At 39.2% G+C, this 25,676-nt stretch overlaps 1 protein-coding gene across 2 annotated transcripts; it reads right to left on the reverse strand.

Annotated features, from left to right (window-relative positions):
* On the reverse strand, positions 1-18,377 carry PLAAT1 (phospholipase A and acyltransferase 1). 2 transcript variants are annotated; one of them, XM_059165212.1, is made up of 5 exons: positions 18,214-18,377; positions 11,024-11,090; positions 10,398-10,536; positions 6,034-6,302; positions 1-251 (listed from the first exon to the last, which is right to left on the reverse strand). In XM_059165212.1, the coding sequence occupies exons 3-5, from the start codon at positions 10,534-10,536 to the stop codon at positions 150-152; spliced, it is 510 nt and encodes a 169-aa protein (XP_059021195.1). In that variant the 5' UTR covers positions 11,024-11,090; positions 18,214-18,377; the 3' UTR covers positions 1-149. The 2 variants fall into 2 exon arrangements, with proteins under 2 accessions (XP_059021195.1, XP_059021196.1); XM_059165213.1 differs by lacking the exon at positions 18,214-18,377 and adding an exon at positions 17,303-17,486.
* Positions 18,378-25,676: the final 7,299 nt, after the last annotated feature.

Raw genomic sequence — 25,676 nt, forward strand, 5'->3', positions numbered from 1 at the left:
AGTATCAGTAAGCAATTTATTAAAGAGCCTGCCATCCATCACTGGAATTTGGAACAATAATGATGCATTGAAAATAAGTATTCATCCCAGTTTTTTTTTTTTCCCCTCCTCACAAATTCCTTCAGTTCCAATATCTCTTCAGTAAATTGTTAATAGTATTTTGCTCTTTGTCTTTTTGGAAACAAGCCCAGGAGTGAGAAGGCACCAGCAGCAGCTGCCACAAACCCAATGGTACTTATTGCTTGGTTGGCCTATAAAGAAATGAGAAACAAACAAAAAACAAATCTTATTCTAAAGGCATCTCTGTCTTAAATCCAAACTTTAGCTTGTTTCTTAAAACGAAGACCTTTTTAATGTACAAAGGATAAATTTAAAGCTTCATGTAAAATTTAACTGTGTATGAACAAATAAATTTATGATTTTTACAATTATGACAAAGATATAGTTAAATACACATATGTATATATTCTTCATATTTTTGTGGTCCCCCAAAATTTATAACTCATTATGGCACAATTCCTTATAAGCATGGTAGTACATCTGGGAGGTAGTACTCCTGTTTTGCAAAGCTTCGTAAGTTAAGTGATTTGCCTGAGGTCATACCACCATGATGTTTAGGTACAGGTTGAGTCATGAGCCAATTCCCTCTAAACAATCATTATCTCCTAAACATATACAGGTTTGGTTGGGTCTATACCAGGGTGAAAGTCTGTGTGTGTGTGTGTGTGTGTGTGTGTGTGTGTGTGTGTGTTTCTGACTTGAGAATGTTTACTAGCAAAATAATTCAGAGGTGTCATCTAAGCTAAATATCTATAAGCTCTTATTTGGTAGATACAATTTCTATTTTGATAAACAAACTTCCAAAGAAGTCAATAATGATGTTAACTATTGTGTCAAAAATTAATTTCTCATGTAGACAAACTAAAATAAACCACTCTCAAGCTCAATTGTCCATAAAGGAGTTCAGACATTTATAGCTTTAAGGATATTAATCATCATCATGATGAGGGATCTAATGAATATTCATGGTTTTCATGGCACTCAGCTAATATTGCCTTCCATCTGTATGAGTTTGAGTGCAATTTTATGACCCAAAGGTCACATTCAGATGCTTTAGAGTCATCAGGTATTCTGAAAACAACAGTTGTTCTCTGGGATTTAAGAATCAGGCTTTCAAATAAAGCAAAACATTTCTCCCAAATGACTCTAGGGACCAACCCAAATACTGGAAATCCTGACCCAGCTCACATTTGAGCATATCTTCTGTCTAACCCACAGGCCTTCCCCACATAGGTTGCCATCCCCACAGGACTGCTACACAGTGCTACTCCCCAACTGTAGCTTCCCTGTTGGAAATAGACCACAAGGGCCTCGCCAAGAAAGAAACACAATGTTATACCATCCTGTGGTCTCTAGGGACAAGGCCTGTCATTGTAGCTCCCTGCTCTGCCACCATCCTCAGTTGCCAGGGAGAACGGCATTGGCAAACAACTGACAAATCCAATTTAGTTTACAATTCTAATTCTGTTTGGTTGATTATTTTATTCATACATTTTAATGAGTCACTGTCTAAGTTTATTTCCCAAGGAAGAGTCAGAATTTGCCGCAGCATAGAACTACCCACTTGGCGCATGAAAAGCCAAAGGGACAGGAAGATACAAGATACAGGACAACATTCCAAAGAGGGGCAAAATCAGTAATCAGACAAGAATCAAGGATTATAAATCAAGCCTAACCCTCATTTAATTTCAGGCAGAGACTGAGATCCCAGGAAGTTCTGAGAAGGGGAAGTGTGGAAGGTAATAAACAAATAAGAAGGTGCAATTGGTGCCTTTAGAAAGAGGAGTCAAAAGATAGCCTGGGGAGGTGGCAGAGGCCTATGGGTAGGGTGGTCCCAGCTAAATGCAGACCTAATTCACTGTGTCTCCTTCAGCGGCTCGAAACATAAGAGGTGAGAGAAATCCCACAGATCTAAGAGGTCTGGGGAAAGCAATGTGATCCTAAACCAAAAACCCCTGAGAGCACATATGCCAGATACCATGACAAGGAAGCTACTTCCTACAGTGTAGGCAGTTTCCCAAATCCCAAAAACTTATTTCAAATTATAGTCTAGATGGCAAAATTCTGAGTAATTCGGATAATCTCTTGGGAGTTATGTGTAATGGGATTTGACCTGCAAGAATATAACATCCCAGAATCTTCTCAGTGAACTATTATGAACAAGAGCTTTTATTTTATAATTTAGGATTACAAAATCACTTAAGCTGACTCTTCACATTTTATCCTTTACAGGGTTCATAAAGAATAAAGGCCGCATTCCAAGGATCTATACATGACCAATGAAACATTAGCTGAATCTGGAGTGCTGTGTCCTCACATAGTGTAGCTGGGTCACAGATGACTGCAGGGCTTATCAAAATTCCTCTTCCCCTGAGACTAAGGCCACAGTGCTATGCACTGAAGCACAGTCAGAGTGTATCACAGTTCAGCTTGTCCAGGCCTATTCAAGGGTGTTGCCATCTTCCACAAAGGCAGGCACATTTTAATACCTTTTAAGACTGGAACAGTGGCAAATGTCTATTTTAAATTTTTTTTTAAAGAAAAGCCACAGACTAGAAAAAAAAAACATTACCAACAGACAGATCTGGTAAAGAACTGTTATTTAAAATATGCGAAAAGCTCTTAAAACTCAACAAAAAGAAAATGAGCAAGGAACCCAATTTAAAAATCTATAATTGACAAAAGCTCTCAAAGGACACATCATCAAATATGATATGCAGATGACAAAGAAGCACATGAAATGATGCTTAACTTCACAGACTTAGGGAATTGCAAAGAAGACAATGAGATACCACTCTATACATAGCAGAATGGCTAAAACCCAAAATGATCACAACACCAAATCCTAAAGAAGATGTGGAAAAACAGAAACTCTCATTTACTGTTGGTGGAAATGCAAAAGGGTAGAGCCACTTTGTAAGACACTTTGGTGGTTTCTTATAAAACTAAACATACTCTTACCATACAATGCAGTAAGCATGCTCCTTGTTATTTACTGAAAGGAGCTAAAAATTCATATCCACATGAAAACCTGCCCACAAATGTTTCTAGAAGTTTTAGTCACAATTACCAAGACCTGAAATCAATCAAGATGTTTTTTAGTAGGTGAATGTACATCCAGGCAATGGAATGTTATTGAGCGATAAAGAAAAGTGAGCTACCAAACCATGAAAATAGATGGAGGAATTTTACATGCATATTGCGTAGTATGCATACTGCTCAATTGTTGCCAGAGGTTTAGAGTGAAGGAAAGATGAATCCTCAAGCAGAAGATAGAGGAATTTTAAGGGAGGAAAATTATTCTGTATGAAACTATAGTGATGTATATATATGTCACTATACATCTGTCAAAATTTATAGAATATACAACACTGAGAGTGAACCCTAATGTAAACTATTTTAGGAGAGGCAAAACTTTTTCCTGTATCCCCATTAGTTTCTCAGCTGAACCTTATTAATAAAAGACAACTTTATAAAAGAAAACCAACAAGTTTACTAACATATTCATTTCATATATACATGGGAGAAACTCAGGGAAGAGTATCTCAAAGAGGTGGAGTAGAATTCAGGCTTATATGGCATGTTCAAAAAAGAATAGTAGGTTTGTAGAGTAAAGACAGGACAAAAGAAAGCACTTTTAGGCTTCCCAGAGCAGCAGACCATGGGAAGGTAAATATATGAGAAACTTATGACAAAATCTAGTTAGTTAAGGTTGTCATTTAGATTTTTCTGGTGTCCTCTCCAGGCTGGTAAGAGTCTTAATGATAACCACCAGTTGTCCTGGATGATTAACTTTTGTCCTTCCTGCTAGAGAAGGGCAGAGGGACACCTTTGAAAATATATGTCCCAATTTTAGGCTTTGCTTCTCAACTGCCTTCAGCTCAAAATAATCCTTATGCCACATATTTTGAGGTGACATATTCCAGCTTTCATCACTATGTACTCTGGTGGGTAACATGTCAGTGTTGGTTCATCTTTTGTAACAAGTATACTACACTGATGTGGACTGTTAATAGTTGGGAGGCTGTGTACATGACTAATGGGGAGGGCTTTGAGGGAACTCTCTAAACTTCCAGTTCAGTTTTGCTGTGAACTATATACTGCTCTAAAAAATAAAGTCTATTATTGTTTTTTTGAATACAGAAAAACACAAAGAAGAAAAAGATGGAGCTACAATCCTTCCACTTTTCTAATCTTTTTAAATGTATTTGCAGTTTTTTAAATTGGGATAAACACACAGCCATTCCCCCCAAAAAAAACAGTTCTAAGCCCAAGACCCCAAAGCCCTGAGGAGATCCAAAAATGAATCCAATATTAGCTATTATTAGTAATAATACTATTAATTATTGATAGTAATGAAAATAATAATACAAGTACTATAGTTTCTATCAGGTCAACATTTTATTGAAGAGTACCAACAAAGATATATAAAATTTTTTAAATATTGCAATTAAAAATATTCATCCAAGTTTTGCTGGTTTGGTGATGGATAATATGTAATACAATGTGCTAACAGACTTCAAATATCTCCTATAATCCTCCAAACAACCTCAGTTTATAGATTAGGAAACTGATAAACAATGTTCCCAAAACCACCCAGCTAACCCCTGGGGAAGAAATTGGTCTAGCTCCGGTCAGCAGAATTCCAAAGTTTAGATGGCTCCTTAAAGCTGTCACAGCACTGTCTTCAACAGAACCTGTTAGAGAACCATTCTAGTTGTTGAGGAATGATTAATTTTCCTGAGTTGATTCTGAGTATGAAAGGCTAAAAGATGAGGGACTGTAAATTAGAGTCAAAGCAAAAAGGTGGTATTAATCCCTTTTTTTAAAAAACCACATTAAAAAAATTGCTTGTTGAACACAGCAGACAACTTTATCATTTGCAAAGGAGAGGGATGGACTGCATTTCCAGCTGTATCACTAGTTTTCAATGCGAAGACGAGCAGGAATTTATGTGGATAGCCTCTGTGTTCTGGTTCAGAAGCAATTTATTGTTACATGTGAATAGAACATTCATTATGTTAATGTATTTCCTAATAAAAATGAGTTTCCAATTAAATTATTTCCTAATGAAAACAAATGTATCCTTTCATAATGTTCCCTCTCCTATCTTCCCAAGCTTCCATGAGAAGAATTGTAAACTCATTCCTTAAAATAGACTTTTATATAACACATTCAACAGTTTCAAGATACTGGGAAACCTTATTCATTCTCTTACATCACTTTAATAAATCTTTAGCTTAAAACAGCCATGTTGGAATTGGATTGGTGATATGATAGGGAAAAAGAAGGCAAATGAATCAAGCATGCTTTTAGTTAGGAATCTGCTATGCTACAAAATAGTGTGAGAAATGGCAACATTGCATGCTATTTTAAAAATAATCGATCCATTTTTTAAAAATCATCCAAAAGCTCAATGAATCAAAGGAGCTGCTTAAAAGCACACAATTCCTCTGAAACTGGCATTGCAAGGAGACAGAAACCATTTTCAAATCCACCAAAATATGTCTGTCATTAGTTGGCCTCTCTCAGCTAAGGGAAAAGAATCCCGGAGTTACCATCTATGTTTTTGGCAAATGGATCTCCCACTTAAAAATGGCAACATTCTTTTCAGAATGTTCTTTTCAGTGCATGAGGTTACTGATTTGAAACTGCTGTATGACAGGGAAATGGGAAAATAGAACAAAACAAAACTCTGAAGGACAGAGAGTAATAGGACAGACAGAAAAGCTATGGTCTTGGTTCCGCTTCAAGTTCCTTCCAGCCCCAAATTCATGATGTCCACATTCAAGCTTTAATTTGGCCATTAACTTGCTACATGACCTTGGTCAGCTAGATTCCTTCCTTTATCCTTCGGAATTCTCATATTTTCTTGTCCTTTTCCTTTTGTTTGCTGCCTGGGAGTCTTACAGTCAGTAGTTACTATTTTTCCAATGTAAGAACCTTTTTATGTATCTTCTAAAGGAAACTCACCTGCTCTGAAACTCCTTCTCCATAACGAAGCAAAGTCACAAAATGCTCACAGTTGTTGACAAGTATGTCGTATTCCACCTCCTGTCCAATAACCATCTCTGACCGTTGCATGACTTCTTCCATGGGGAGAGGGGAGTAGGTCCCATCATATTTATTGTTTATTCTGTATGTGTCCTTTCCCACAACATCCCTCAGCAGCTGCATCTTCACCAGGGCTTTCCTGCTGAATATAGACTTGGCGCTCGTAAATGAGGAAGAAATGCCATCCTCTATAAGGAGAATTCTAGTTAGCAAGATCAAGGGACACAACCCAGTGAAACCCAATGCCATATAATTACAGTGCCACACCTTTGGAATTGATGGAGTCACTGAGGCCCCTGAAGGAAGGAAGCTCTGTTCCTAACTTACCACCAAACCAGAGGCCACTTAATCTTGCCAGACTGAACAACTCATTCTGTAAGTTTATCAGTAACACTTAGTAAAATATGAGTGGGAATATAAGGAAACTATGAATATTTGTATCTGCCCATAGAGCAAACTGGGTGAGAAAACTACCCATTCTTGAGGAATAAGATTTCTATAAGTTGGCATTATTGTTAGAGATCTTGGTATATGTTCTTAGCACAGTACATCTAAGACCACTGTCTACTTTTTTCTATAAAACATGCTCTTTTTCAGCATCTGAACCTTCCAGACTAGTATCTCTGGAGCTCAGCAGTTGTGCATTAGGATCAGTGAGTTCATCCTAGTCTCGAAGCTGTGCTCCTTACCCCTTCCTCTGCCTTTTACACTTGTCCTTTCAATTTGGCTTGAAATCTGCCTGATACAATTTGAAACCTGCATGGTACTTCAGTCCTCTAAAGGGTCAGATAGGGTCAACTGGGGCCCTGCTTTTGTCTTGCCAGTTTCTTTTGACCAAGAAACTAGGTCCTGAAACTGAACCTAACCTAGTAGGTGCGGTCCAATAGATGTGGCCCTAGGCTATGCCCTACCCACCCACCTGTTATATGCCCCATCCCCTGCCACTCCATTTCAGCTGCCTTATTTGGCAAGCATCTGCCTAGACTGCCAGGGACCATAACTGTCAGTATCTGAGCCTGGACAGATGATTGTTCAGTGTTCAGCTCTAACGCCAGGCCCTGGTCCCTCTCCATCTGCCTGAGACTGCTATGCTTGGCTATTTGTTCAAGTAAATCATGGGGTGGGGTGGGGGGTCTCCATATAACTAGTGGTTAGACACTCTTCCTTTTTCTACTTCTCTTTTTTCCTACCTTCCAAGCTCCTTTTCTTCAAGCAGCATTTCCAGTTACTGTCTTACACGTTGAAAGTCCTTATACATTATAAGTTCTTAAAGCCTGTATCTCCTAGTTAGAATTCCTAAAATTTTTAAAGACTAGTCTGTTGCAATTAATTTACAGGTGAGGATATTGAAGTGTGGAGAGATAAACTGGCTTGCAAAATATGATGTGAGTAGTTAACAACAGAACCAGGAACTGGATTTCAGTATCCATGATCAAAGCTCCATGCTACAACCACAGTAATATGGAGCTTAATGTGTGAAAATAAGGAAAGAACAGGAAAATCTCTTTATTATTTTCCAGATGTGAAAACTGCAGAAATAATGTAACATTGCTTAATGGTAATCACCAGACTCTGCAGAAACTAATGGCTCTTTATCATATATGTTATTTTATTTGCCATTTCTATTTCCAATACTCTAGAAGAAGAGGCAAATATCTCAAAATGTTGAAAAAACCACTTCATTAAAAATTCTCTGACACTTTTTCTAAAGGTATTGTGTCCCAGTCTATTTAATTGCATATATTTTTTCTTAAGAAATGATTTGTGCTTATTTCTAAGCATTTAGGAAATACAGAAAAAACTACATAAACATGTAAATATAAATCACCCATTATCTACCCACCCAGAAATAACTGTTATTATTTTGATGTACTTCAATTATGTCTTATTAACACATGAATACAGATGTGTGTATATGTGTGCATTCACATGTGTATATATTATTTCTTTGCAAATTAGGTTTCATATTACATACTACATTTTTAATCTGGAATTTTCAAGTAAATATCATGCAAGATTATCTCATGCAATTAAACGTGGCCAGAATTTTTTTAATGGCTATTATAGTAGCTATTGTTTTGGCCTATCTAGCACCCCATCCCACAACTGACTCTTTCTTTCTGGAAAAGGTTTTGTATGGGTCAGTTATAGCAGCTCATTCTCCTGGGCACAGGGATGGTCCAGTGATGGGCATGGGATCCACACTATACGAACTAGGATTGTTCTCCATGCTAGTTCTTACTAGAACAGGAAGGGATTAGCTCTCTTCTATTGGGTCACAGGACTGTAAGAATGAGAGCCTAAGGATACTGACAGTTAATTAGTTCAGCTTCCTAGAGACACACAGTCTGGGAGTATTAAGACAATATACAGAAAGAAAATGCAGATATGAGGCTTGATAGTCATGTTCAATCCCTTTCATCCAAGCATCCCTGCCTGAGTCCAGTACCATCTTCACCCTTTTGGTAGTTCCCCTCAGTGAAGCAATGAATTTGCCTTTTTGCTCAACCTAATTTGTTTGTTTTCTGTTACTTGCAATTAAGAATTCTGTCAAACATAGAATATGTTTGACATATCTAATATGTCAAATATTAGATATGTCATATATCTGATATTCTGTGGCTAAGTCATAATTCATTTTACTAGTTCCCTATTGAACATTAAGCAACTGAGAATTTCTATTTTTGTATCTCTTAGTCTCCTCCACATATTTAATCCATTCCCCTATCCTCTCCCCTCTGGTAACCACCCATTTGCTCTCTATATTTACGAGTCTGTTTCTGGCTTGTTTGTTCATTTGTGTGTGTGTGTGTGTGTGTTTTAGATTCCATATGTAAGTGAAATCATGTGGTATTTGTCTCTCTCTGTCTGACTTATTTCACTTAATATAATACCCTCTAGGTGCATTCATGTTGTTGCAAATGGTGAGAACTCATTCTTTTTCATGGCTGAGTAATATTCCATTATTTATATACCACATCTTCTTTATCCATTCATCTATGGATGGACACCTAGGTTGTTTCCCACATGTTAGCCATCGTAAATAATGCTGCAATAAACATAGGGGTACATATATCGTTTCAAATTAATGTTTTCATTTTCTTTAGGTAAATACCCAATAGTGGAATTACTGGATCATAGGACTTTCCATTTTTAATTTTTTGAGGAACCTCCATATTGTTTTCTACAAAGTGGCTTCACCAGTTTGCATTTTCATCAACAGTGCTAGAGGGTTCCCTTTTTCTCCAAATCCTCACCAATATTTGTTATTTTGCTATTGTCTATTTTTTAAACTGTTATAAATGAGGTAGAAGTAAACACTCTTATAAGGAATGTTAGTCCACATTTCTATAAATATTTCTGAAGAATAAAATCATGGAAGTACAATTACAGAGTCAGAATATATGAACTCTTTTAAAACTTTTAATATATATGAACACCTGGGTGGCTCAGTGGTTAAGCCTCTGCCTTCAGCTCAGGTCATGATCCCAGGGTCCTGGGATCCAGATGCTCACACTGGGCTCCCTGATGCACAGGAAGCCTGCTTCTCCCTCTCCCACCCACCTCCCCTCCACCCCCCACCACTTGTGTTCCTTTTCTCGCTATGTCTCTCTCTGTCAAATAAATAAAATCTTTTAAAATAGACTTTTAATACATACTGTTAAATTGCTTTCAAGAACGATGTTTCATTTCTTTAAACAATAACCTTGATTTTATTTCCTTATAGCCTTATCCACACTATTATCATTTTAAAATCTTTGCTAATGTGATAGTCATAAAATCTATTATTTTATTATACAATTTCTAGATTACTACCTTTAAAGATAGGTATTGGCTTCTGATATTCTTTTCCTAAAAACTGTTCATAGGTCCTTACCCAGTTGTTTGTTGGGATTTTGATGTTTATGTATCCACAGCATCTAGAATAGCATTTGGCATATGCTGAGTAATCTATAAATAAATGTTGAATGTATTGATATAATTTGTGTGATATATAAAGACAATAATTCTTACCATGTTTGTGACAAATATTTTCCCCAGTGGATTATTTACTTCTTCATTTTTTTTTTCCAATCCAGAGGTTTTAAATCTTAATGTTAATTGGTCTTTGTGATTTATCCAATGCCAGTTTGGTCTTAGTATGTCCTTCTCTAAACCTGTTTCAGATAGGTTTATCTACTTTCTATATTTTGTTTCTATTTTATTTCATGATTTCATTCATGATTCCTCCTCATAACAAGAAAACTCAAAAGCTCGTAGGAGTTGCTGTAAACAAACCTTACCTAGAGGTGCTATGTTGATAACATAACCATCACCCAAGTACAGTGCCCAGTGCTGATAGCCAGAACGAAATACTTCAATCAAGTCCCCTGGCTGGGGGTTACCAGGATAGCTCAAACTAAAGCAATCATTAAACGCCATCTGAAATGATAGACACAAAGAAGATCTAGCTGACATGACTTGACAAAAGAAAATCTGTTTAAGACTTCCATAGAAGTATAGACACACAGAAATTATTGGGATTGCATTCCTTATTAAAGACTTATCAAAACTCATGCCACTGTCCTTTTCTTTGAATGATTCCAACACTGTATTATGTGCATACAGTTGAAAAAGATGTGAGAAAGAATTTTGTTTGTTAATTGCTTAATTTTCTATAGTAATGCTTCTCATCCTGGTCAATCCCAGGGCTCCTTTACAATAGTAAGCATTTTATAGTTCTCACTTTAAATCCAGAAATTCATAGATAGGATAATTTGCCTGCATACAAAATTTCCAAAGTATTAATAGGATGTCCTATTGGGAATAGAGAGAGGAATTTAATTTATAATAACATCTGTTTTATGTAAACACTCAGTCTGTGACTGTACCAAAACCCATAATAAAGTGTCCATATGCTTGTACTTACTTAGCATGAAAAAGGTCAACATTCAGAAGCAGAAGATGAGAAGTCTTTCCGCCTTTCATATACCAGCCTAGTAAAATCAAAGAACAGGGCATGGGTGGATACTGATATTCTGTGCAAAAAAATACCTTATAGTGCAAAACTTAATCTATCATTTAACTTAACCAGAGATAAGTTCCAGGCTCAGATGAGTGGCCAGCCAGATATTCAGTCATACTGTAAGAAACAGGACATTGCTTCCTTGTGCCAAACTGTATCGTGCAGGACTAGGCACTTCAGTCTCTACCCACTAAATAATCAGTAAATGCTCTGTGTCATATGACAACCACGAACATCCCCACAGATTTCCACCACTCCCCTACCGCTTCACTTACTTACTGATTCCAAAAACAGTGTAAAGTAGCCATTGTAGAAGTGAGACAACTTGAAAGGTTGGGGAGTTCACCATGTTGGTGAATATGTCTGAAAATTCTGAGTTGGTGAAATTTTTTTTTTTTTTTAAGTCAAAACTTTTCAGAAAGAACATAGAAATCCCTGATGGTTGATTTTTATGGGAGGTTACATAGGAGGTTTCCTATGTATGTATGGCATGGACGTAGAATGACTCAGCAGGCGGAAGTTAGAGACATTCATCAATACTCAAAAGGAGATTTAGTGCTATATCCGTGTTGAATCTCTAATTGACAGCAGTTTCTCATCATCTCTCACTCTAATATAGATATGTATGCTCATTAACAAAATAAATCCAAGTGCCAGAAAGGGAAATTTCCAAACCATCTAAGTTATAATCATAATAGCATAGGCTAAGGACTTGGGAATACAGACTATCATTTTTCTGGCACTCTAAAAGTCTTTTTTACAACACTTAATATTGGGAGGGTGTTTTCCCAAGTATTTGTGTGCCATCTGTTGAAAACTTCAATCATCACACTGTCACAGAAATCCAGCCAAATGTAAGCTGTCCATCTGTTGAAAAATAACTATTAAAACAACTTTATGGAAACCATTAAGTCTAACCACTCTGTCAAATATGTTTGAGTCTTATTAAGATGGAGTTCAGAATTTGGCCACATGGGCACTAAAAGGAAAAATAGATAATATACTATGAAATAAACAAACACATTTCCCATGAATAGGATTCAGCAAACACACACAGCTGCCTACTAGAATTCAGGGACCTAGCCAAGCCTACAATAATAATCATCCTTTGAACAGAGAGCACTTTGTAGTGTAACATTTTTTTTTTTCAAATGCACTATCTCAATTAACCCTATTTAACTTTTTAAACAACTATTTGAGCTTATTATGTTGCCATTACATTTTGTAGAAAAAAAAATATACAATAGCTAATGCCAACTTCTGGAAAATACTCATTGAAACCTTCGTACAGATCACTTACATTGGGGTTATATCCCAGGAAAGCCATTGTTAGCTGAAAATATCACAGGTCAAAATGCATTTTCTTCTTCTAACCCACCAAACATCATAACTTAGCCTAGCCTACCTTCTACATGCTCAGAACACTTCCATAAGCCTACAGTTGGCAAAATCATCTACTACAAAGCTTATTTTATAATCAAGAGTTGAACACCTCATGTAATTTATTGAGAATTGTACTGAAAATGAAAAATGTGATTGTATAGCTATATGGGTACAAAATGGTTCCCAATGCTGGGGCAGTGGTGGTGAGCTACTGTAACCAGGCTTTGTGAACTAGCCAAAGCTAGACAGGTAGATGGTAAGCCACAGAGGTGGCTGTGCATAAATGTTGAGTAAGTAGCTCATGGCTTTTGTGTGATTTGAGCTCCTGATCCTTTCAGCCACAATAATTCCATGAAATGGATGATTCCACTGCACAATTTTAATATATTTAACACATTTTCAATTCTGACACATAGTTTGTAAACTGATTTATGAAATGTAAGTTAATTGATTTCATGAACCCTATCATTTATATATATTGAAGGATGGTGGAATAACAAGGAAAACATTTCATATGAGTAGCCACTGAAGAAACAGGGAGGAGATTGGAAGCTAATATGTAAGGGGAAAGTGAGTTCCAACAGTAAGTGCTTAGAAACACAGCAATTTACTGCAGAAAGGTACATCAGACATTATCCAATCCACTGCTCTCCAAACTTGTTTTTAGCAGCAGGGCCCTGAATTAAATCAAATATCAGAGGGACCCACAAAAATATAAAACACAAAAGTACCTCTATCCTGGATGAAGTCAGGAAGGAGCATGAGAGTCCCATCTGCTTCTCATTGCTGCTGCTACTGAGGTTCTCTGGGGCCCCAGAAATTCTAGGAATGGAGCTTGAATAACACCCATCTAGTTCTAGTACAGCCCCTCGTTTTCAAGATAGGGTAACTAGTAATAGGTGGATACTTTGACTCGCTTTGCAAAGGTCATATGCCATTTTACAAAAGATTTTCAACAAATGGTGGGAGAACAATTGAATACTCATTAAAAAAAAAAAAGACAGAAAACAAAACAAAAGTAAATACAAACCTCTACCCAAGTCTCACATCTTATACAAAAAATATTTCAAAATGGATCATGGAATTAAATGTAAAACTATAAAACATAGAGGAGAAAGCACATAAAAGAAATTCTCCAGGATCTAGGGTAGACGGGTTCTTAGCCTTGATACCAAAAGTACTATCCATAAAAGGAAAATTTGGCAAATTGACGTCCTTAAAATTTAGAACTTTTGCACTAAAGAAGACCCTGTTAAAAGCTCAAGAAGACAAGCTACAGAATGGGAGAAAATATTTGCAAACCCCATAACTAAGAAAGGACGAGCACTGAGAACATAGAAAGAACTCTCAAAACTCAAGAGTGAAAGAGCACAGAATGCAATTAGAACCTGACTACAAGACACAAAGACATTTCTCCAAAGAAGAGACAAGGATGTCAAGTAAGCCACGTTAAACATCATTAGCCATTTGGGAAATGCAGATTAAAACCACTATGGGATAACATCACACACTTACCCCAATAACAAAAATTAAAAATACTGACAACAGAAAATGCCGGCAAGGATGCACAGCAACTATATCACTCATTTGCTGGTGAGAACATAAAACGGCAATTGAAGCAATTTCTTTAAAAACTTGTAACTTCCATACAATCCAGAGATGTACTGCTAGACATTTACCCCAGAGACTGAAGAGAGTGAAGACTTATATTTACACAAAAACCTATACATGAGTATTTAGAGCAGCTTATTCATAATAGCCCAAAACTGGAAACAGCCCAGGAGACCTTCAATGGGTAAATAAATTGTGGGACAGCCATACCATGAAATACTGCTAAGGAAGAAAAAGAAACAAACCATTGATAGGTGCAGCAACCTGAGTGAATCTTCACAGAATTATGCTGAGTGAAAAAAACCAATGCCAGAAAGTGTGATACCGTATGATTCTATCTATAGAATATTCTTGAAATGACAAAATCAGAGAAAGAGAGAACAAATAATGGTTGCCAGGGGTTAAGGAAGTGGTGAGAGGGAGGAGAGTGTCGCTATAAAAGGGCAACATGAGAGGTTCTAGAGATGATGGAAATGTTTTGCATCTTGATCACATCAATGAAATAACCTCTCTGTGATATCACACTGGAGCATGCCAGATGTTATCACTGGGGAAACTGGGGAAAGGTGCAAGAGATCACTCTGTGTTATTTCTTAGAATTACATATGGATCGAGAATTACCTAAAAACAAAAATATTAGTGAGAAAAGAGACCAATGCTTTTTTAAAAATATAGGACATAAGAGAGGACAGATATGTGGAAGTTATATCGAGGCAGATTTCAGCTGTGTAGGAGGAAAACTTCATCGAAAGTGGTCCAGCAATGGCATAGAGCACCTTGTGCAGGTAGCAGTCTGTCACTGGGAATGTTTAAATACAGTCAGGGTTGATAAAAATGACATTTCCACAGTAGGGGTGGAAGGCGAGAGTGATTAGGGCTAGGAGGCCTTGTAAGGTCCCTTTCAGCTCTGATGTTCTCTCCTTCTGTTTCCCCAACACGGTGCTAGGGGGAATCCTCAAATCAACACCATCAATGAGAGAGAATTATTGCCCCCATTTTAAAGATGAGGCTTATGGTGTCCACAAGCAGTTCAGGAACCTACTGAAAGTCACACAGTGGGAAAGGGCAGAACCCACAACCTGGACTCAGATTAGCCTCCTTCTAAGATCAGGCTCCTTATCCTAACTGCCTCTGCTCATTCACATTGTACTGCCTCCATTGCTGGCATTTTAGCAGTCCTTCTAGCACACTCTTGGGCCAGTTAGCCATTGTGAGCTGCTTATTATGATCACCATTTTACAGATGAGGAACCTGAGGCTCCGATGAGTTATCTGTCAGACATAAAGTCACAAAGGTAGTAAGTGGCAGAGAGAGAATTCAATTCCATGTCCGTCTTCTTATTTCAGCCTGCCTCCTTCTTTATATCATTGATTAACACCGTTAACCAAAGGAACTGCTACTAAACCTTTCTTATTTTCCCTCTTCTCAAAAACCCATCACATGGAGAAGCCACCAAAGCACATAGAATATATATTTCATCTAACAACACAGAAAGTCTTTAAACATTTATACGCAGAACCAGAGAGTAATGGGAAATGGAACTCGGGGAATCCCTAATCTTCTCCTGCAGGAGGGGTGTCAAGGTGGGGCTAGAAGCATCTAAAAGGCACCTAGACTCAGACCTTAGACAAATGGCTATAACCTGTCTGCTTGGGTAACTTGATTTACATGGACCACCTCTACCCATTTCATTTGGGCACACGAAAATAATAGTGTGCTTCATAAACAGGAGATAACACAGAACCAAGGAAATATGCATTTATAAAGTCCTCTACTACAATCTCTGTGAGTCTCCTTTAAGATAAAAAAGACTTTAACAGTTCATCTGCACAGAATTGTTTGTCTAGCTCATAACAAAGAGTGGCATGAAGGTAAATCTGCAATCTTTATACAAGAAATTTCTCGTTTCAACTGCCAAAACAGACTACCTTGTTTACAGCTCCTTGTTGGTCCCTCCCAGTGCATCTAAAGATATAACTGTCCCCTGAACAGATAGAGACAGGCTGATTACCTGCTGCTCATGTCCATGAGGCCACCTGTGTTACAGGAATACTAAGAACACTTTTTTCACAAACTCCTCCCCAAAATCCAAAGCTGTGGGAAATCTGAAACACCGCCACAGATCATCCCTAGTCCAACAATCTTCCAATTTGATCTGGACCCTTTCCCACTTCAGCTGAATTTTTCATCCATGGTCCCAGTACACTGAGATGGTTCCACGAAGCCCCACATTCCCAGAACAGCTCCTTCGCAACCTCTCAGAGCTGCAAGGCACTTTGGTCCCACATCTTCACTCTATCGCTGAGGAGATGAACCATCCTCCCCACCAGATAAACCACCCTCACTCAACCACTGCTTGGAATCCCTTCAAGGCTCCCCACTACTGACTTCCCATCTTGCCCGCATATGTTCATCCCTATGTTCTAGGAAAACCAAACTATTCATTATTCCTCACACTCACCTGGAATTTTGTTGCTAACACTGAGCCTTCTACCTGGTATGCGCTGCCCCTTTCCAAATGCCCCCCCCAAAGTCCCACTTTTAGAGATCCAGGTCAGATGCCGCCTCCTTCCCAAGGTCTGGTGGCAGTCAGCCAGAAATGACATCTCCTTGGTAGTTTCCACCTTGCGTTATCTAACGCCTATTGCATTTCCCACACCTGCGTCAGTTACTGGTGTCCAGGGAATAATCCCTTCTACTCAGTATGGAGGGCTGGTTCTTGTTTGTCCCTATACCTTCAGTTTCTAGCCGAGCGCCTGGCACAAATAACTGCTGAGCAAATATTTAATGAATGAGGGAATGAGAAGCCCCAGCCCAGGGAGGACAGAGTGGTTGGGTTTTTCCAACACATAAATCATATTAATAGTCCCAAATGCCAAAGTAATATCACCATCCCCCAAATCTAATATTTTGCAATACCAATTACTTGTATTATTATCCGTATTCGTTCAGTGAGGACGATAGCTTCAAAAAACTTGTTATGAAAGACCAGTTTCTAGTCCTGGTTCTGCTACTTAATAGCTGTGTGACTTGGGGACTGAGTCTCTCCTTGTGGAGTCGGTGCTTCCATTTGTAACAAATAAGGGCACGGATGCTCTCTACTGGTCCTTCGAGTTTTTCACATCTGACAGGTGGTGCAAACAAGGTTATCTGGGAACCAAGAGGTCCTCCCCACCATCCCCAGCCCACCTCGCTCAAGCCCGGGGGCGTCTTTTCCGCCGGTGGCAGCTGTTGGGGTCCTGGGGTCGCCCTGGACTCACAGCTGCCGACCCTCTGGCTAGCGGACACCGGCCCACTCCATCTACCCTCGGGAGAGGTCAAGGCGCAGCCGCCCACCAGCCGCCCTCCAGCCCAACGCCAGCTCCCCCGCGCGCCCCGGCGCCCCCTGACGCTGCCGCGCACTCTTGCGGGCTCCCGCACTGGCCCGCGCTGCCGGGGTTTACACTCCTCGCTCAGAGGAGCCCTGACAAGGCACCTGCCCTGTGCGCGTGCACGCACACACGCGCACACCCAGCGGTCAAAGCGCAGCCCTAGCGCGGAACCTGAACAATGAGGGAGCCACCCCCACCCCCTCCCCCCGCCCACTCTCCCGGGAGGGCCCCCGCCCTCCCCACCCCGGCCCCTAGCCACTGGGATACTCTTGCATCAGATTTTTTATGGTATCAAGGATTGTGCTAGGCACAGCAATTGCTAAATTAATGTCTTGTTGAACCTGGAAATGTTCGTGTACACTCGTTATGCATGCACACTGCACCGCTAGAGTTGCGCAGATTCCTTTACCCAGGAAAGGACCCTTAGTGTCTGTGCCCCCAGGAAAGCAGCTCGGTTCTTTAACTCAGCAAAAGTAGAAGGAGAGCGTGGCCTTAGAAAATTTCCCTTTTTCCAAAGACACACACCCCTACTCGATGAGAGCTTGTGAGCCTGATCCAGAGCCTAAGGCTATGAGGACACCCATGGACCCTGCACCCTTTGGACTCCTACGTATCACCACCCTCTAACCTAAGATCAGCTTCAGATTGGGAAAAGGAGAGGAAGGAGAAAGGAGAGAGGAAGGGCCTGCCTCCGCAGCCGGGTACTAGTTTCTCCCAGTGCAAGTTTACCTGGCTCTTGATGGGATGGGGCTTTCCTTAAAGACAAGCCACTCTCCTTCTCCAGCAGCCGGTGTGCCCCTCCCTCACCTCTTCTGCCCTTCCCTGCCAAAGTTCTGGTTCTGCAGGTCCTTTATTCAGCATGAATTGGGTGCATGTGACAGAGCAGGGCCTAACTGACTCTCTTTCAGGCCAGGTGGGTCAACAGAGGTTTCCAGGAATAAAGCCATGCAGGTTTAAAAATAAAGCTGGGCATGAAGAGTATCCCTTTTCTTACTGCTAAAAAAGGAAGGCCAGGAAGACTAGCCAGCTAAGTAAGGAAAGCCTGGTGGACTGCTAAATGAACCTTTTGGAGCTCTGTACAGGACTTTCCTTCAAACAAGTCATAACCTAGATTTTTACTCTGATTTAAATGGAATCACAGCTAAAAGGGAGGAGTCAAGGGCTGAAATAGCTTGCTAATTTTATGTGTTTTGCCACAGTAGGATAAGAATTATGTAAAGATGCAGCTGCCTTTATAAAGGAATCAGGTTCTGTTATGAAAATTAAGGGTGAATCTGTATGGTGTGAAACTAGGTCTGGCTTTGGCAACTTTCAAGACAGAGAGAGAACATAGAAAGACATGGAAAGCATGAGGGATCTAGATATAATCACTGGCAAAGTGGAAAGGAAACTAGAACACTTGACAGGCTGTAGCTTTGGGTAGCTTTTATTTTTTTTTTAGCTTATATTTTTATTATATGTTTCCTTTTTGATATATTTTTAGAGTTCTAAGCTGAATCAGATATGCCTTTCAATACCCATTGAATGTCTGTAAGAGAAAGCCATAAACATGGAATTGCTTTATGTTCCCCAACTATTTCCATTGAGTCATCACTGAAGGAAGTGGCTCATGATTTTCTACAAGAGAGTTATTGTGAGCATTTATAAAGACATCCCAATTATGAGTTAAATTTATTATGTTTGCCAGGTTAATCTGTTTTCTCTAATCGGACACTTAATCATCCCTTCTCCTCTCTGTATTATGGATTCATGATAAATTATCATTTCTTTTTGGGGGTATTTGTGATTAAATGCATCATAATAGAATTAAGATGAGATAAATCTTATAATTTTACTTCTTGATCCCTGCCAGGTATAGATAAAATGCATTCAGTTCAGAGTAAATTCAATTTGATGCCCGAGTGAAATTTGCAGGGGAAACAGAGAGAACCTTGTAGTCCAGGAGAACCCTGAGTTCTCTCTTCGTTTTTACAGGAAGGAGTAATAGTTAATCACTCAGTGGTTCTCTATGGAGGAGCAGCACAGAATTCAAATTTCCAGGCGGAAGGAATGAGGAGTGAACCTTGGGCAGTTATAACCAAAGCTGATCTGAGTCCAGAGCTGTGATCCCGGGATCTCATGGGCTTCACGTGGTATGGAATGGGAGCAGATGTCAGCTTATAGCCAAATCACCATTTTCTATTACTTTGGTTATTCTGTTAACTGAAGCACCACGTGCATGGCCCCCTCAGTTGTTGCCTAACTGGGCTGGTTGAAACACGTTGAAATAACTATAATGGAGATGATTTAGTCATGTTTGTTGCTAAATGAATAAAGTCCACATTCTAGCAAAAGCCTGTGATGTAACAAACCACTATTTGCCATATTAATACATGAAGACTAAAACCAGTTTGTATTGTGTGATGTCAGACAGAGTGCTCAACACAACGTTTTGGTGTGCGGTTATTTACACATACACACACACACACACACACACACATCAGTAAATACTTTCATATCCATAGTCTCATTTGATCCTCACAACAAACCCATGACTCCTCAGGTCCTGGAAAGTTGCCCTTGAGGCCTGAGCCTCAAAGCGTCTTACTCCATGCCTATGAGGATTGGACCAAGATCAGGCCTCTTACTGGAGAATTCTTCCTCTACCCAAACTCTCTCTTGTATTGGACAGTGAAAGCGAAGCCTTCCTTCCAGATTAAACAATCAAGCAAAACAAAAATGAAACAAAACCAGGAAGACACCCACATGCAAAACACCAAAAAAACAAAAGGCCTGTACAAAATGAGGTGAATGAGGCCTCAAGCTAAAAACAGTCTTAAGAAGATTTCCCAGTCTTAGCTGGGGTATTTGCTGAGGTGACAGAGTTTGCTGGCTACATGAGCATAGTTAAGTGAGAGTTGAGACAGTCACTCGAATAGTCCACCCCTGTACCACAAAATCCATGTTATTAAAGTAAAAGCTTTTTTCTTGACTGCAATATCTGGGCTCATGTCTATTCAGACTAAATTTTTCTACAAAATGCTCAAGCCTCTCATTCTGTCTGCTTTGTACATCCTCAGTCAGCATGATCGGATCTAGAAATCTCTTTCCCTGAAGAGTCCTCATGCTGTGCGCATCCAGGCTATGTGATCTCTCTAGGATTACTACTTCTGAATCATCATGTGCTTTTGAAATTACTAAACTCGGTAAATCAGGTTGAACAAAGTCTCTGGGGCCACCAAGAGGATCGGTGGAGAAAAGAGTGATTTAATGAGGCCCCAGGTCAGAGGCACACAGAAACAAAGAAAGAAGGAAAGGGGTACGCTTTCTATAGAAGTTGCTTGCATTCCACACCCCCCAAGAAAAAAGACAATGGAAAAGCCCTGAACAGTGAGTCAAGAGTCTTGGGTTCTAATCCCAGTTTTACCACTTGCTAGCGCACGTTCCTTAAGCCTTCTAAGCCTCAGTTACACATGTGTGAAATAGGAAAAATAACACATATCCTGCCATTCTCATAGATCTGTGGAAAGGTCTTTAAAATATTCAAAAAGCTTAATATGAGTAAGAGAGAATAAATTCAAATTATGCTCAGTCAATAGATACACTGAGATATCCTTGGAAATGATACTTGAATTTCACCATATTCAGGCAGAAAAATGGCTCAATATATACACAATATTCCTATTCCTACTTTTCCTATTTGCCTCTTCCCATTTTAAATTCAGGGCCAGTAGTCTTATTTATTAATTGTAACATTTACATAGTGTAAATATCTGCCACTTAAAAGTGATACTGACAATGTAGTTAAGCCTTTATTGTCTTTTATTACTCTAATAAATGAAAGCACATCACTAAAAAGAGGCCACAAATATAAATGATTTCAGGGACTTTGCCGTAAGGGAAAATCCTACAATGCATCTGGGAAAAGGTAATTCTGACTTGGTTCTCTGTAAAATGCTAAATTTCTGCACAAAATCTTACAACACAAGTGTTTACAGGACTCTCGGTGACAAGAAAAGCAATAGTAAATGTGCCTCAGCACTAAAATTCCTGTATCCATGGAAACCTGTGAAGTTCTCTAAGCGCACACGCACGCAGCCTACGTATTTATTGAAGGGCTGAGGCAGCGATCAGTAGGTTACTACGCTGTGAAAAGCTGACAGATTGCTGGGAGCTGCTCCTGCTAAATGTAATTACAGAGAAATTCAGAAATCTCAGACATGATGCAGAAAAAAAAAAGCGTGTTTATATATTTGTAGGTACTTCTATCTACGGTATCCTTAAATCAGATATTTGACCAGAAAAGGCTTGAGAAACCATCAGTGTTTTTCTCCCCCCAACACTGGCCTTCCCCCAACATTTTTAGCTACATTGAGAAAGACTTTAGATTTTCCATGTGTGCACATTCAGATATTTCCTGACTGGCTGGAGAAAATGCCGCAAGTCTTTATCAGACTGATTATTTCTGGGAATTTGAATGTGTTCCTGGTCAGTGCTTCCAAATGTATAATTGGTTTAAAGGTAAAGAGCATAAAAACATCGGAAGGAAAGAATCATTTACAGATAATTCTATAAATGCTACAGATATTTGAAGTGTTTACATAGCCAAGGACCAATATTCTGATAAAATAAAAGGAATGTTGCTCATAGAGGTATATTCATATAGTGTTCTATTTTTTCAAACATACATATCATCTCATTTAGGGGCAATATCAGTCTTTATGAGTATTACTATCCCCATTTTACCCTTCATTACCTAGTCCTGGATTCATTCTCAAATGTTATTCTAGATTTTAATGACTTAGAAATGGTCTGTGTTTTGGTTGAAATACATTGAAACAGGTAACACTGCTGAGTTCTTAAAAAGATGTTGTTTGGGGACACCTCAGTAGGTTAGGCATCTGACTCTTTTTTTTTTCTTAATATTTTATTTATTTGACAGACAGAGATCACAAGTAGGTAGCGAGGCAGGCAGAGAGAGAGGAGGAAGCGGACTCTCCGCCGAGCAGAGAGCCCGATGTGGGGCTCGATCCCAGGACCCCAGGATCACGACCCGAGCCGAAGGCAAACGCTTTAACCCACTGAGCCACCCAGGTGCCCGGCATGTGACTCTTGATTTCAACTAGGGTAGTATCTCTGGGTCAAGAGATCAAGCCCCACGTCAGACCCTGGGTACTCAGCATGGAGTCTTCTTAAGATTCTCTCTCTCCCTCTTCCTCTGCCCCTCCCCAATTCATACGCTCTCAATAAATAAATAAATAGATAAATAAAATATTACAAAAGGAAAAAGACTGTGTTTTATCCTCACGGAAGTTTTCACATTAAAGATATTTTCATGTTTAGTTCTCCGAAAATGTGCTGTGCAATGTGGTAGCCATTAGCTGCAGGCGACTGATGAGCATTTGAAATGTGGCTTGACTCATTTTGAAATGATAATATTTGAATATATTGAGGTAAATTAACTATATGACTCTAATTCACCTGTTTCTTCTTACTTTTTAAATATGTTTACTAAAATATTTAAAATTACATATGTGGCTAGCATTCTATTTTCTACTGGACAGCTCTGTTCTCATGAAGCTGTCCCCAGCCTTTAAAAGGGGTCTTTTTCTCATCATTCCCAGTGTACCAGATTGGCTCATTCCTGTAATTAACCTGCCATACTTTTCACCAGAATAAAGAGATTAACAGCACTAATCGCTTTCACCTAAAAAAAAAAAAAAAAAAAAAAAAAAAAAAGTGCTTTATATTTGCTTTTTTTCTGGGCGAGGTTTTTCTCCTTTTCTCCCATCCAAGTCTCCCTGACAAAATCCCACTAAGAGAATCAACCCAGTTCCTTTTTCTTTGCTTCAAGAGAGGCAATGAGGAGAGTACCTGCCCTGGGAGACGCAGGAAACCCTGCCCTTGCCTGATGTACAGTTCGCCAGGGAAAGCACACAGGACACGAGACAAAATCTGTTAAGTACCTCACAAGAGAGGGCTGCTCCATGTTGAAATTGGCTCGGCCACTTCCAGCTGTTCTGGAAAAATAGTTGAAGTACTTTTGTATTATCATCTTTTCTTATTGTAATCTGAACATGGATTACAACCTGAGCTGTAATATCAATACCTTGTGAATTGGCTATGTGACTTTTGTCAAGTCACATAAGCTCTCCAGTCCTCAGGTTTCTTTTATTCTATTCTATTTCTAATGGGCTTTAATAATTAAGTAAATGTTAAAGGTAAACCTTAGGCTAAGGGTACAAAATGGTTCAGGACTCTAATGACTCTGTTCGAATTTGTAAAATGGGAAGAAAAGAACATCTGAAGAAACAGCAGTTTTGCTTCCAACTCTATCAGTAATACTTTCAGCCTTAAGTAGGAGAACAGCCCATCAATAGTTAGTGGCTTAGACAGGAGGAATTTAATATTTCTCATGTATTAAGAAATCTGAAGATAGACCCTCAATGGACTAATACCTTGCATGGAACCCCATCAGGAAATTCAAAACATACCTAGAATCTAACTTTTCTCTCTTCCTCACCACCCCTACCTGTAGCCAGCCACCATCATCATCTCTCACAGTATTTTTCTGTCTCCCAGTTTCCTCCCTTGCTCTTTTTTTTTTTTTTTAACATTTCTGTATCCAATGGCCAAAGGCTTTTTTTTTTTTAAGTATCAGAAAGGTAAGATTAAAGTATCGTGTTGTTTTCTTACACAAAATCTTCCAAAGATTTCTTATGTCTTTCAGAATGAAATTGAAAAGTCTTACCATGCTTTTCCAGCCTTTAAATTATCTGGATGCCTGCTATCTCTCTTATCTCATTCCTCCATTCTCCCTGTTGCTTGCTCAGTTCTGGCCTCCCTGGCCTTCCTGGTGCAGGATCTTTGCATATGCTGCTCCCTTTTCCTGAAACACTTCTTCCTACACCCCAAATATCTGCATAACTAACTCCCTCACTTCGTTTGTGTCTCTCAAATGTCACTTTACCAGACTTCCCTTTATCAAGCTATATAAAATGTCACCCTGTCACTCTCCAGTTCTCCTATTTTTCTTAACATTTTACATAGCTCCTGACTCTACCTGGTATATATTTATTTTTGGCTGTCTTTCCTTCTATTAAATGTAAGTTTCCTGTAAACAGGGACTTGGTTTATTTTGTACAAATGGACATGTGAATTCCCAGCACTAGTACAGTTTGGTACAAAATAAGCATTCATTATATGGTGGCTGAATAAGTACTTGAGCAACTGAATGATACGAAGGCCCTCTGTTGGTGTCTTTGCAACTCCCTTGGTGTTCTCCTCCTTGGGGCAAGATGGCTGCAGCTGCCCCAACCACCATGTCCTCACGCAACCACCTTTAGAAGTAGGATGCACTGGGGACAGAACCTTTTCTTTCTGCACTTCTCTTTTAACAGAAAGACGAATACCTCCCCTAGAATCTTCCAGGAGACTTCCATTTAACTTTTACTGACTAGAACTGGCTCAAGGGCTACCTCAGTCTGAAAGAGAGGTGAGAAAGTATTTGGCCTTGAGAGAGAAAGAGAGAGAGACAGGCAAGGGAGAAAACTATGATTAATAAAATCACCAGGTCAATAAAATGTTATGCTTTCTATTACCCCAGTTATATCACGTGGCTGATTGATAAACCATGAGATCCAGAGGCAATCAATAGAGTGCTTTCACCCTGTAATGCTCCTGCTTTTTCCACCCTTCACATCTTGAAAGTATAGCCATTTATATGACTTATCTTTCCAATTTAATTACTGTTTCATTAAACAAAAACATTTTCAAATAATTACATGGGAAAAAATACATATGTAAACCCACTAGATGAGTTGATAGAAAAATATATTGAGGAGAGAGCTGGATAAACAGATGAAGGAAAATGACCAAAAGCATGCATATCTCAGAACAAGACAAAAGGAGAAAAGCTGGGGCACCTGGGTGACTCGGTGGGTTAAGCCTCTGCCTTCAACTCAGGTCATGATCTCAGGGTCCTGGGATCGAGTCCCGCATCGGGCTCTCTGCTCAACAGGGAGCCTGCTTCCCCCTCTCTCTCTGCCTGCCTCTCTGCCTACTTGTGATGGCCCTCTCTATCAAATAAATAAATAAAATTTTTTTAAAACGGGAAAAGCTAAGGAAAGTTCGCTCTGCTGAGAGATTGACACAATCATATTGGTAAAGGAGCTAGAGGATGAGATTGGGGGTTGAAGACAGGAGCCAGAGAC

The sequence above is a fragment of the Mustela lutreola genome, chromosome 2, assembly GCF_030435805.1.
Source record: "Mustela lutreola isolate mMusLut2 chromosome 2, mMusLut2.pri, whole genome shotgun sequence".
NCBI classification, from domain to species: Eukaryota; Metazoa; Chordata; class Mammalia; order Carnivora; family Mustelidae; genus Mustela; species Mustela lutreola.